The sequence below is a fragment of the Crotalus tigris genome, unplaced genomic scaffold, assembly GCF_016545835.1.
Source record: "Crotalus tigris isolate CLP2741 ecotype Arizona unplaced genomic scaffold, ASM1654583v1 scf7180000018235.799016, whole genome shotgun sequence".
Taxonomy (NCBI): Eukaryota; Metazoa; Chordata; class Lepidosauria; order Squamata; family Viperidae; genus Crotalus; species Crotalus tigris.
This window is the reverse complement of record NW_024096898.1, coordinates 610,735-625,582: the sequence shown is the minus strand read 5'-3', so window position 1 is coordinate 625,582 and position 14,848 is coordinate 610,735. Positions and strand designations below refer to the sequence as shown.

At 37.2% G+C, this 14,848-nt stretch overlaps 1 protein-coding gene across 2 annotated transcripts in view; it reads right to left on the bottom strand.

Moving 5' to 3' along the window:
• The window catches only part of LOC120310615 (leucine-rich repeats and immunoglobulin-like domains protein 2), a 56,615-nt gene that overhangs the window by 17,447 nt on the left and 24,320 nt on the right, over positions 1 to 14,848 (bottom strand). Inside the window, exons 2-8 of one of the 2 annotated variants that reach the window (XM_039349200.1) lie at positions 12,908 to 12,979; positions 11,103 to 11,177; positions 10,541 to 10,675; positions 8,798 to 8,941; positions 7,617 to 7,760; positions 2,955 to 3,098; positions 2,624 to 2,767 (exon numbers count right to left, since the gene is read on the bottom strand). In XM_039349200.1, coding sequence (XP_039205134.1) covers positions 2,624 to 2,767; positions 2,955 to 3,098; positions 7,617 to 7,760; positions 8,798 to 8,941; positions 10,541 to 10,675; positions 11,103 to 11,177; positions 12,908 to 12,979 — 858 coding nt within the window. The remainder of the gene's footprint in view (positions 1 to 2,623; positions 2,768 to 2,954; positions 3,099 to 7,616; positions 7,761 to 8,797; positions 8,942 to 10,540; positions 10,676 to 11,102; positions 11,178 to 12,907; positions 12,980 to 14,848) is intronic. The other variant, XM_039349201.1, reaches the window with a different exon arrangement.

Below are 14,848 nucleotides of genomic sequence, written 5' to 3'. Positions count from 1 at the left end.
TCAGAAAGTCACAAAAGATGATCACGTGGCCCGGGGACACTGCAACTATCATAAATATGAGTCAGCTGTCAAGCATCTGAATGTAAGTCACATGACTATGGGGATGCTGCAACGGTCATAACTGTGAAAAATGGTTATAAGTCACTTTTTTCAGTCCCCTTGTAACTTCAAACAGTCACTAAGAGAACTGTTGTAAGTCAAGGATTATCTGTATAATGTTCCAACATTTTGCACCATCAATATAACCTCCCTGATGTTGTATTCATGCTGCAAAATGAGAGAATATTTAAGATGTTTATTATTTTCAGGAATTAATTTGTTAACCATATATAAATGGTTAACCAGTTCCTTAATAAAAGCAGTTTCACAGTAAATCTCTCCCCTAACTTAAAAGAAAGCTTGTATAGGAAAATAAATGCTATGCTGCACTTTGATGATGATGATGGTGGTGGTGGTGATGATGATGAACCTTGGAGGTCATCTAGTCCAACCCCCTGCTCAGGCAAGAAACACTATACCATATGCAACACATATTCTATATTCCAGCCTGAAACCAGGGCAGTAAGTTAGTTTACAATTCAAAGCCACAGACACAGGAAAAGATCTATTAAAGGACAACTTTTCCGGCTGTTGAAGTTGACACATTCCGATGTCATACGTAACTAGGACAAGTTCATTTGAGTAGGTCCTTACTGGGTGGGCCAATAGGCATTTACTTTTCATGCCCAGTTAGGCATAAATACTTGGAGTCCTGTTAATTACTCTCAGACCATTGTCTGTAAACATCCAATGACCCTGAACCAAAAAACTAGCCTCTCAACAGCTTGATATTTCTCAAGATTCCAACAAAATTCACTAATTAATCTGCTGTTCTTTTGTTTCATGCTACTCCACGTTTAAAATATTAGCTTTAACTAATCCCTTTAAAAGGCTGCATTGAATTTAAAACAATGTGACTGATTATGCAAGTCTTCTGTAGGCTGTTAACTATTTGGGCAACAGATTATTCTCTTTTCTTTCCCAATAATACTTAATGATAGCTGGGACTGACAGGATAGTTCCATCGCTTTCTATTTTCTCATGCTATATTTTAGTTACCCCAACTCAATCTCATTTACACTTTGTTGTGCAGTTTCCATCTCTATACCCAAGAATACACTCTTTCCAAGTACTTCTTTTAAAATATTTCTAAGGATAATAATATGAAGGTTAACCATGTTCTTTATGTTTTATACATTCAGAAGCATTTCAAACATTTTACACATCTCTGGAGACTTTTTCCATCTCTCAGAACCATTTAAAATTGACTGTGCTGTTTTTGCATCAGAAAGAAAAGAAGCAATAAAGAACCATTTGACAAAAATAACTGGGGGTATGTGGATTAATCTTACAGAAAAGACAAAAACCCTTGAGTAGATTTCAATGGGAAAAAAGTTGAAAGATTGTGTGTACTATCCTTTTGAAAACTGATGCGTGTATGCTACAGTAGAGTTCACCGGGGAAATGAATAATGCTTAATTTCCAGAAAGAGAAATGCTGGAAATTCCTGAGGAAAAATACTATTTTCCCATTTAACTGATTTTTATGAAGGACAGGTTGCTCTTCGCTGGACTGAAAGGTAAAAGTATTTTGCATATGTTCAGATGCTAGGTTTGTGCACTATTATATATTTTTAATATGTATCTACCTATACTTCAGCCTCCTATCCTAGCATAGAAAGAACTCAACCTGGAAAAAAAAGCTTCTTAGGAGTTCATGAAGACAGATGGTTAGGTAAAGTAACACCTATCAATGACTCCATAAGAATTATTCAATGTAACATCCATTACATTATACACAAAATCCATTTAAATCAAACTCAATTTCATTGAGGGCCGCATCAGCATTGTGGTTGCCCTCGGGGGGGGGCAGGTGGGTGTGACCAGGGTGAGTGCGGCCTACTGGGTGGGCGTGGATGGAGTGGGTGTGGCTTACTGGGTGGGTATGGCCAGCTCTACATCGTTCGCATCAAGGGGGCCTGTGGGGGCCTGGGCAGGAGTGGGACAGATCTGAGGGTCTTTGGCAGAAGGGGATGGGACCGGGGCAAGCTTCAAGGCATGGTCCATTTCTTCATTCCTCACAAAGGGTGACACCTTCCCAGCATGCACCCAGGGGGTGGGGCCGACACAGCAGGGGCTGGTTCCTCACTGTTTCCAGACAGCCTTGTGGAGCTAAGACTAAATGCGTTTCAGCATAGATGGCCACCACAAAATTGTACATTGGTTCCCGGCTGGCCTGGGCCAGGGCCAAGGCAACAGGGGCCATTCCCTCACTGTTTTCAGAATGGCTTTGCGGGCCACATGAAACCACTTCGCGGGCCGTGTTTGAATGTCTGATTTAAATGCTGAATCTTTTAAAAAGCACCTAGAAGTACTGAAAAACCTGAGCAAGCTCTTTGATAAAATAAACCTCTCATATTTTGCCTTTTGAAATGCATATGGATAATCTAAGTTCAATCGTCAGAAAGGGGATCCACATCTCCTTTTGTAAGTGTTATTAATACCCTGCTGAGAGTGCTTAAGTTTCATTCCTGCTAATTTTCTTCTGATAAATGTTATTTTCCCTCCAAATTATATACACTTACAAAGTCTGTAGGTATGAGAGTCCTTTAAAAACTCCATCAGCAATGTAACTGAGTCTACTGTCACTCAAATTTAATTTTTCCAATACATTCACTCCAATAAAAGCAAACTCATCTAGGCGAGTCAGTTGATTGTATGACAGATCTCTGAAATGAAAGGCACAACAAAGAGAAAAATGTAAGTAACAAGATTGTTGAAATGTTGTGACACCACTAATCAATTTGATTTGAGAAGACAAATCCATTTTTGTAAGGTATATTAAGAAACTTTCCCAACTAAAATAGCAATTTATTCCACTATATTTACCTCAATAAAACAAAGGTAAGTACTTACAGTTCAGAAAGACTTTGGCAGAATTCCCATGCATCAGGTCCAATCCTATTAATGGCATTCTGACTGACATAGAGCTTTTGCAGTGCCTTCAAGCCATATAGCCATCCCTTATTTATTTCTGTCAGATTATTCTGTTCCAACTCTCTACAGAATCAAAAGAAAATGTCACATATGCTTTAAATTGTGTATTTAAAAATATGTATTTAAATGCAAACCATATATAGCAATTTGCTAGTAGAAATGCAAAGCTATTGTTAAATACTATTGTACCTACAAGTCCTCAACATAGAAGCCAAGAGGGCTTCCGGTTTTGACATCGCATTGACGCAGACGCAGGAAGACGGGGCTCCGTGTTTCGTGTTTGATTTCGCCCCACTGGGGGACCTGGAAAGTGTTGAAAGTCACCCCTTAGAGGCGGCAAGCAAGGAGGGGACCCTCGTTGATCACAGGAGAATGGCAGCCCTCCCGTTTGATCTGAGGAAGCCCTCCAAACTGGCTGGGGAAAGACTGGCCACATTCGCTTAGCCAATCAGAAGCTGCTGTCAACGGAAGACAACAAGCACTATCAAGCAATCTTACAGAAATGTGGATAAGACCTAAGCCTCTCTTTACGACTTTAAAGACCTCTTCCTGAAAATCTGCCCAAAGCACTCCCCCCAAGGAAGGAAAGGGAAATTCCACCCCATTCCCTCAGGAAAGCAAATTAATTATTGGGGGAAAAGGAGAAACCTACAAAACCAATTTGGAATGAATACACACACACACACACACACACACACACACACATATACACATACATACATACATACATACATACATACATACATACATACATCAATCAGAAGAGTTCCTGAGCAGGATAAAATCGCTAAGAGTGGAGGAAGATGGGGTCTTAGTATCTTTTGATGTAACCTCACTCTTTACCTCGATTCCACAAGACCTAGCTATTGCGGTAATAAGGAGCCGCCTGCAACAAGAGGAAGGGCGACATCAGGACTCACTCTGCACCGAGGACCTCATCCAAGTCATGAACCTGTGCCTTAAAACATATTTTACATTCCAGGGCACCATCTACGAGGAGGTGAAAAGCACGCCGATGGGATCCCCAATTTCGGGAGTCATTGCGGAGGCGGTCCTGCAACAGCTCGAAGTTGAAGTGATGTCCGCGCATCGCCCCAAATTTTGGGTTAGATACGTGGATGACACTTTTGCTGTCATCAAAAGGCAAGATAGCGCCAAGTTCGTGAGAGATTTAAATTCAGTTTACCCAGACATTCGCTTTACAGCGGCGGAAGAAATCAATGGCACACTTGCTTTTTTAGATGTCCTAGTCAGCCGTCAGCCTGATGGCACTCTCCACACGACCGTCCACCGAAAACCAACGCATACAGACAGAATTTTACACTACAGGAGTAATCATCCCATGTCACACAAAATAGGCTGTATCAGAACGCTATTTAAGCATGTGAACACTCACTGCAACACGGATAGGGCAAAAGTTGAGGAGAGGAATCATCTATACCATGATTGCAGACAAAATGGCTATCCATTTGATTTCATCAGACGATACAGCAGACCATATGAACCTCGCAGAATACAACACACAGGCACCACTATGACATGGACAACTCTGCCATACATCAATGGGGTATCAGAGGCGACAGCACGAATATTGGCGCCATATAACATTAGTATTGCCCATAAACCAAACCAAACCCTTCGTGCCAAAATAATGTGCCCCAAAGATTCACTCCCCAATGAAGAAAGATCTTCAGTGATATATAGAGTGAAATGTAAGGATTGTCACTGCAATTACATTGGGGAGACAACCAAATGGCTTGGAACTAGAATCCATGAACACAAACTGGCCATTAAACGACATGAGCAACGCTCGCAGGTGTGGGTCCATATGGCCAACAACAATCACACGTTCGACCTTGCCGGGGTGGAGGCCATCGCACAGGATGTCTCCAAAGCTGGTCGATTACTGTAGGAGGCTTGGCTGTCGGATGAACATTCAATTAATTGCCACATAGATTTACTGCCTGCTTATCAGGCACTAAGGAAGTGGGAACAACAATGCAACAACCCACAACGAGTACAATGGGTACAGCCGATGCAAGACCAGAACTGCTGTCTCATACAACAGCAAAGAAATATGACTGGCAAAAGGGGAGAAATCCCCAGCACAATTCATACAGGAGTCAATGATGGGAAGCGGAGTGCCACACTCACAACAAGGGATGACCACAAGACAGGATGCACTGAGGGATCATCCTACAGCAAAGTGTACCCAGATACCCCCAAAGCAGGCAAAGAGAGCGGCAATAAGAGAAGCAGTGATCCCTGAACTTACAAATATACAAATATACAGACGGATGCAAGACTATTAGAAGTAATACCGTCAGCTGGAGTGGGCAGACCAGTGATGTGTTCTATGAGCAGAGCACATAAACTGCCAGTCTTATGAGCAGGCTTTCAAACCTCCAGCATTCCACTCTGATGACGTTGGCAGTTAGCCAACGAAAGCTAAGTTGTTAGTTTATTAAACAGCTGTTTTTATTTATCCCGGTGTTTGACTACTTCTCTCACCATATTAGTAATGAATTATAGCATTACAACTTATTTATAGTATATATATATATATATATATATATATATATATATATATATATATATATATATATATATATATATTATAAGTTTTGGATTTAAAAACTGAAAAACGGAGTTGATGACATCTAGTGGTGAATTATAGCATTACAACTTATTTATGCCTAAAAGAAATCTGGCTCGAAATCCAGAGTTAGATAAGACTTTGGCTGGCCTTGGAAGCTTTTACTTTTGAGAATTGCAGCTGAGAGAAAGGAACAGACTTGGGGGCTGCTTATCTGTGGGATAGAGACGATAATATTACTCTAAAATTGGCCTGTCTGAATTATGAACAGAAATACTGACTTTCAGAACTGTATTGTGGAACTATTTTCCTGTAGCAGAAACATACACTATTGCCTGATATGATGGAACACTTTGGATTATAAATCTTGATTGTTAAACAATCTTTAATGGTTCTTTTTTCTCTCTGGACAGGAAGGATATATTTCTCATTGAACAGAAAAATTTGAATTTTACTTATATCTGCTTAGGGGAGGTTTAAGAACGGCTAGTTGGTTGGATAAATTTATACTGATGAACCACAGAAAGGAATTCTCTCTATGTTGAAATTAATACAAGAAACAATTGCTTTAGCTCATGATGAGATTAAAAATAACACAAAGGAGAAAGAAGAACAATTTTCTAATTTAAATCTACAAACTCAGAAAATAAAAACAGAGAAGGAACCAGCAATCCAGAAAAATAGAAGGAAAACTATAGAATGCTGACACAAACATTGAGGATCTAAAGGAAGAAGCTAACGACCAGACTCAGATAAATGAAGACTTAGAAGACACAACAATAATATTCGAAATGGAAAAGACATTTTACAAACCAAAGTTCCAGAACATACTGGAGAATAAGGAAGGAGAACTGATGGAATTTAAGATAAAGCCGTTAACTGGAGAAAGAGGGAGCCTGTTTAATGAATATCAATGGGCTAGTTCCTCCGAAAATACTCTAACTAGTTTCTCTTGTTTCAAATAATATATATAAAAATAGAGGAATAATTATTTGATAATCCAAATGCACTGACTTGGAAAGTTAGTTGGCAAAGGAAGAAAGCTAGAGTAAGACTGAAGGAAATAGAAGCTTTGACCTGTTAGAGGGGATGTTATATTAGAGGGGATGTTATATTACCAGTTAGATGTTTGAATATAGTTAAGAATAGATTGCTAGAAATAGTATTATTAGTAGAATAATATTATTACTAGAAATAGTAATATTATTATAACTAGATAGATAGGATTTGTAATCAGAATATCATATCTTGGTATGGAAAGGGAAATAAGAATAAGGGAAACTTTACCCAAATATAACTTGTTCTGAAATTATAAATAATTGGGATATTTTGAACATGGATGGGAAATTAAAATTGAGAAAAGCAAAAATAGGATATGGACTGAATAAATGGATATTGAGTGCAAATGCAATTAAGATATGCTTTGGTTAGAAAAGATATTCTAAACTGATATTATTGACACTATTAGAAAAAATGTAACAAATGTTGACAGGCAATTGTATATTTACTAACAACAAGAAGAATTGTATTTGCTTAGTGTGAAAAATGTCTACTACCAGAAGAAGAGAGGATGTACTAGAGGGTGTAATATTGGATTTAGTTTGAAGAAGCTTACATGTACCACGGAATCACTAATGGACTCAGTCATCACGTTGTCTATTAGGCACTTGATTATAAAAATAGAAAATTAATAAAATATTTATAAAAAAGAAGAAGCCATGAGAATTTAAAGGCAAAGAAAGGAAATGTTTAAGTACAAAGCAAAATACAAAATTCAATTCTATATTCATTCACTTTTTTAATATTATTGTTGTAAGTTGTTATCTGCCATTGTTTTCTGAAGTATACTATGGAATATTAAAAAATATATTAAAATTATGATTGAATATAATTGGTAAATCGATACATCTATCATTAAACCTAATCAGCTCTTTTAGCTAATCAAATCTAAGATTTTTAATGAAGAGGTTATATAATATACTCACAATTCTTCCATATTATTCAATCCAAAAAAGGCACCATCCATCAGATTACTAATTCCATTGCGTTGCATTTTTAATGATTTCAATGAGTCCAAGCCTTGGAAGGTAAGGCTTTCTATTACCTTAATTCGATTTCTTTTAAGTTCCCTGAAAATTTTAAATATAAGGTAACAGAAATCAAGCACAAATATAACTTTTTCTATGGTTGCTATTCTAATAAAAAAACATTACAAAGACTTTGATGTAAGACTTTGATGTAATTTAACCATCAAAACAAAAAACAAAAACTGAACTAACATATATTTAAATACATAAATCCTCAGATGACCAATATTTCCACTCTGAACAAAGAGTTTAGTTCGTACTCTTTATACCAGGACTTCAGCAGAGGATAAAGATTTCTTTCCCTCATATATTAACAATTATTTTATTTGAAGAGTAATATATTTATAGTACAATGTGAACTTTATTCCAACAAAATAAAATCTAAGGCCTGGAAGGCACCATCTTTAGGCAATCTCAACTTACAACCAGTTATGCCAGACCTCCTCTTGGGGTACTTAAAACTTGATTCTGAAGTTCTAATGGTCAATCGGCCTGCATTTACAGCTATCACAGTCACATGCCCATTTTTTATGATGGTTTTGCGAAAAACGTGCCTAGAGTGAACCATTGGTTCACTTAATGAGCTGATCAGGTCAATCATGTGGATGACTGATTTATGACCATCACTACTTAAGAGTGTAAAGGGCAGGCTCTATTACAATCATATGTCAAGCACTACCTATAATTCAATCCCCTGCTCAGAATTCAGAATTATGGTATGTTGGGAGATATTGTTGCTTTGGATTCCTGCATTGAGCAGAGATTCAATAGTGTAAATGGCCTACCATTAGAAATTCCTCAGAAAGGAAAAATGTCAGTGAAGCAAATGAAACTTGATACCAGATCTGTATCCCCATGTAATGAAGCTGAGAGCTGAAAAGATAACTTATAGCATGTAAACTAGGAATGGCAGCTTTGAAACTTTCCACTTGACATTTATCCAATATACCTATTCTTTTATTAGACGCATACATTAAAAACACTTTAAAAATCAATTACTTCTCTGGCATGAATTTATGACTTTCGTTATTAACATGCTCCATAAATGGGCTTCAAATTGACAGTGTATAATCACTTACAAGAACTGCACATAAGGTAGCTTGAAAGTCTTCGATGGAATCATGCTTATTCTGTTTCTGTTCAGTTTTAGAACTATTAAGGAATTGGACAGGTTATCAAAACAGCCTGCTTCCAGAGTGGTTATTCTATTGTTGCTCAAATTCCTATAAAAACAGAGTTTTAAAAAGGTAGATGTTAAATCCTGATGGAATAATTTAACAAAGAAACCATTCCTTACTTCAAGAAAATTTACTTTCATAAAACTTAGCATGCTGTTTCACTGATTGTTAGATTATGGGTCCCCAACCAATGGGCCGCAGCCCATTACCAGACTGTGGCCTACTGGCCACCAGCCTGCAGGACAGGCTGCGCACACTCAACCCAATTGCGCTAGCACCCGCGGACCTATTTGTGCATGTTTGTTGGGCTAGCAGTGGCTAATGCCTGCACAAATGGGGCACTACCATGCGTGGGGGTTGTGCAGCCTATTTGCACCTGCATGCAGTTGCTAGCGGGGGTGGCTAGTGCCTGTGCACCTGCGCAAATTGGGCTGCTAGTGCTATGTAGGTTGCGCAGCCCATTTGTGTATATGTGCGGGTGCTACCAGTGGCAGCTAGCTCATGCATGCATGCGCAAATGGGGTCACTAGCCCCGTGCGGGCTGCATGGCCTGTTTGCGCATGCACGCAGGTGCTAGCAGTGGTGGCGACTAGCCCAAGCGCATGCACAAATGGCTGCTAGCACCATGCAGGTGCTCATGGTTCCATTCGCGCATGTGCACATATACACAAATTTCCCAGCTCCCTTTCCCTCTGGGCTGCCAGCATGAAAAGGTTGGTGACCTCTGTGTTAGTTGATGTCATCAGAATTAATCAGATGCAATTAAGTAATGATCTTTTATTCACAGTTCTTTTAAGCAACCTGGACAATCATGTAAGAGAATCTGAAACATATTACAACTTTGAGGGATGGAGACAATTGAGACAAACATTCCTGTTCCAAACTGTTCACATTCAGGCATTGCATTAAACTGCAATTGAGCTGACTCTATTCCCACATGGCTGAAGAGTGTTTGTTTCTGCTTTTTATTGATTGTTTTTGAAGCCACTAAGTGTGATTAACATTAATCAGTTAATGGTTTGTTTTAAATTAACCACAGTTACTATTAATTACAGTTCTTGGTCCAAACGTACATGTTGCAATTAACTAAAAGTGAAAGCTTTTGAACTGTGTTGCAGAATAAACTGAGAATGTATAAATCTGGGAAGATACTATATTCACGCACTCTCACTAAGCTACAGTTTAGCATGTTTAGAATCATATTAATATTCCATATAGTGAAGATCTGCTTATTATTATTAAAGTCTGTCTATCCTATTTCCAATCTCCAGTCATGGTTAATAAATTAATATTACAAGTTTCTACTATTCCTGCAACTGATATTTTGAGAGATACCACCTCCTAATCTGGGAATCCATACAGTCTTCTGTACATCCATTCCTCTATTCAGTGATTCCTGAATTACTAAATCTATTCTTCACAACATGTCTTAATTTCATTAGTACCATTGTGAAGCTTTATTATTTCATCAATGTTATCATGACTTCATAAAAATGGCACACAGACAGAAGTTATTTGGTGCACAGAAATCCATTAACAACCCTTGCAATATTTTTATATAAAGGGTAAAAAATTAGGTCAGATATACAAACTGGAAAAGAAACTACTTTCAATATTTCATGCTAAGTGTTCTCATGTACTTACAGGTACTTCAGCTGCATATGTGGAAATGAAGAAACTTTGATTTCTGTGATGAAGTTGGAACTGAGATCAAGGTTCTCCAGGGAGAAATAAGGTTGCAGCTGTTCAGAGACAATCTCCTGAATTGAATTATGCACTCTAAAACATAAATAATCACCTTATATCATATTTGAAAAAATTTCAGCTCGTTAAAAAAAAGTACCAATAAACATCTTGTAGATTAAATGTGAATTATAATATTAGAAGCTGCTTATTTTGATGATATAAATTGATGATTGGATTGGCTACTATCCAAACAGCTTGATGGATCACAGGCCAGCATCATTTGATGAGCATTTTAACTTATTTAAATGTTCGGTATGAACAGATAGTATAAATATAACAAAGGAATTCTGATATTACTCTTATTCTTAATTGCTCTTTCATAACGTTACATAAATTTTTCAAATTACTTTTCAAACATCCCCATGCTTCATTTTTATTTGATTAATTATCTAACATAATTTTATTTTCTACATTGCTAAGTTTAAAAATCATCCTGAAAAATGTGTGAATATTAACTTACAGTGATAGTAGTGTGATATTAGAAGTTAGTTCACCAAAGTGGGGAATACCACTTAGTTCATTATGATTCATCTTCCTGAAAGAAAGATTATTTATTAGCACTCAAAAAGAAGTCATATCAACAAAAACAGAGTAAATTTGCCATGCATTAATATTCTTGTTCTATATACATTTTTAAAAAAATCTACAATCATTCTCAGAAGTAAACTTCATAAAAAGCAAAACAATTCAAAGCACCTAAAATACATTTATTTTATCATCTGAATTCAGTGCAAACAAGTATGGACTAGTACAGAAGTCTGTGCTGAAGTGCTACTTCAGAAGAACACTGATATTCTCAGTGAAATACTATGTCAAGGATTATTGGAACAATACATACATAAGAGCTTCAAAAGTAAACTGAGTTATTATTTGAGTTAACAGAATTGATTCCCAAGGATTCATAAATGTATTATTTCTCAGAACTAGAAATCTACTTCTTTCTGGAGAATATTAAACATGCAAACACCAGTTAATTTTAAATTCTATATTAAGTGAAAAAATTTCTATACATGCAAACTAGTTTAAGAACCATAAATTAAGCAGCAGAACTTGAAACTAAAAACTATCACCAATATTACTATATTTATAATACAGATATACATTCAATGCAACTTTCTAAATCTAGAATTCTATCTGGATGTAAAGATACTAACGAAACACACTCTTCAATTTAAAAAATGGTATCATTGTTCCTTATAAAATCCAAACTGTCCACTTCTCAGCTAAACTATTTCTAATGATTAGAAACAAAAGTGTACTCGGCTACACTTAGAAAAAGGCAATCAAGGTCAGATTAGTCTAATAATTTATTGGGGAGCTATCGGAAACCTTAGGGCTATAGGTCTGAGTAAGAACTGGGTCAAAGGGGACAGAAACCACAGACCCTAACCTCTTCTCTATTATACCAAAGAAGCTGTATGCACATCATCAGATGTGATCTAACCTAAAGTCAGACTTTTTTAAACAAAAAAATATTTTGAACCTAATGCTAGAGAAAAAAAGTGCTCAGGACTCTATCTGTACATCAACATGAAACTCTGAAAAGGTAACACATATTGACCAAATTGGAGTGCGGAAAGAAGCTGTGAAAAGAAAGATTAAGCTTAAAAATAAACCAGATCTAGCTGGAGGTTTCAGAGGGAAAAAAATCCTACCCAATATATCCCAATGGCAAAGACAGTAAGGCAGTGGCCTAAAACAAAACTGTATATTCTAAACCCACAGTTCCCCAACCATTTCGGCTTTGCAGACTGGCGGGGAGGAGAGGATGGCTCTGTGTGCGCGGCAAGTGTGCGCATAGCTCCATTTGTGTGAGGAGCACATGGATGCACGTGCATGCCCTTGCCTACCACTTCCATATCCCAGGCCCAAAATGCTCAATGCCCGGTAGTAGGCCACAGACCAGGGGTTGGGAACCCCTGTTCTAAACCCCACTCCCTCCTCGTCACATGATCCAGAAATATTAAAGGCTCAGAAATGATTGCAGAAGCAATTATCCCAATGGCTTCTTTTCCTTTGCATTTGCAACCTACGCTGACAGTGTGTAAGGCAATTCAGTATTCATATGCCATTATATCACAGCTCCTATTGTATTTAATTATTTTCTTTTTTCATTTCCTTACTAACTCTTTCACTGACAATACTATTAGAAGCCTTCTGTAAATTTTTATGCTCAATCTGTCATTCTTAAATATTATGTCACTTGACACATTACAACTAATGTCATATCCCTTAGTTTATTACATTACAGCTAAAGTAACTTACACTTCTTGCAGCATTTGACCTGATGAATCAATACTCCAATTAGAGGATAACAAATCATTATGACTCAAATCTCTGCAAGCAAAAAAAAGTTGTAAGATTATTTAAAGTATAATATGAATTTCATCTCACAAAATCCTGAAACTATGTTTATTTCTAACTTTTCTAGTTGAATATAGAAAAGTATCACAAGAGAATAGAGGACTACCTACAGGAGAAACTGTTGCGTGGCCAGGGATAATGTGATAGGTGAAGAAGAATCTTGCTGAAGAAGAATCATCAGTTGCTAATCAAATTCTATTATCTGAAATGGGCAAAATTGATATTCTACAGCAGACGTCCCCAACCTTTGGGGCACCAGGGACCAGTGCCATGGAGAAAGGTTTTTCCACGGACCAGAGAGGGGGTGGTTTTGAATACTGCCTGCATCCCGAGGATGGAGCTTTGCTTGTTTATGTGGCCCACTTGCTGGCATGCTGCAGACCGGTACTGGTCCACGGACCAGGGGCTGGGGACCCATGTTCTACAGTGTCAGGCCCAAAACCAAGAATGACACATGGTAATTCTTTCAAGCTGGGTTTTTTTTTATTGCTTTACACCTATAGACACAATTTTGTCAGACTAAAGATTCTACTATCTACATCTATAATACACTTCTGAACAACAGATAGTCCTCTATTTACGACAACTCAGCCCAAAATTTCTGTTGTTAAGTGAGACATTTGTAAAGTGAGTTCTGCCCCATTTTACAACCTTTCTTGCCATAGTTGTTGAGTGAATCACTGCAGTTGATAAATTAATAACCTGGTTGTTAAGTGAATCTGGCTTCCCCACTGACTTTACTTGTCAAAGTTGCAAAAGGTGATCTCATGACCTTGGGACACAGCAATGGTCATAAGTGTGAACCAGTTGCCAAGCATGTGAATTTTGATCACATAAGCATGGGGATGCTACAAAGGTTGTAACTGTGAAAATGGTCATAAGTCCCTTTTTCAATGTCTTTATAACTTTGAACTGTCACTAAATGAACTATTTTAAGTAGAGGCCTACCTGTATTAAGGAGGTGTTAGGCCTCATGATATCTGGGCTGAGTTCCCTGGTACTCCTCTGGAATGCACCCCCTCCCTCCTGGGAATCCATCTCCTCACTACACTCCATCATACACAGCCAACTAATAGTCTACATGTTCACATTTATTTAGTTCAGCAATGATCTTTATTTTTATTGAAACAATATTTATAAATTAGTTCATTACAAAAATATTTTATAATAAAAACATGTGATTTTTTTAAATTGGCAATATTTAAAATTAACAGCACAGCCAAAAATGGCAAAATAAAATCTAGGAGACAATTCAAATACTTCCTGATATGATGAAGTTGTGACAGACTTACATTCTTTAGCACATGACTCAGCATTAATTTCAAAACACAGTTTCTAATGAAATGTCAGAGACTAAACATCAAAACCAGAAGGTTACCATGCATACTCCATAAAAACACACTTAAATATGTCCAACTATCTTTTTCAGAACAAAAACTGAAGCCTTACATAAAGGGCATCTAAAGTGTTCTTTCACATAATGTTCCTGAACCCATAACATTTATAACTCTCCCACTATAACCTTGTTGATCCCAGGTAAGGTAATACTTTAAACTTTTAGAGCTGGTGCTCTAAAAACTCAAAAACATAAAAGTATCAAGCAAGTATTGTTATAAAGTTATAATCTTTACTTATATGCAGATTTAACCCTAGAAATAAACAGACCAAAATCACCTGGAATGTCCATATCTTATATAGCCTTTCTTCTGACCAATTATGCACTAACAGGCTGTTGTTGACTGTTAGCGACCACATGAAACTGTCCCTAACCTGAAGATCTTTCAGATCTTCTACCAGTGCCCTTCAATTACAAGAGTGTATAAAGAATGGCAATAAGAAGAA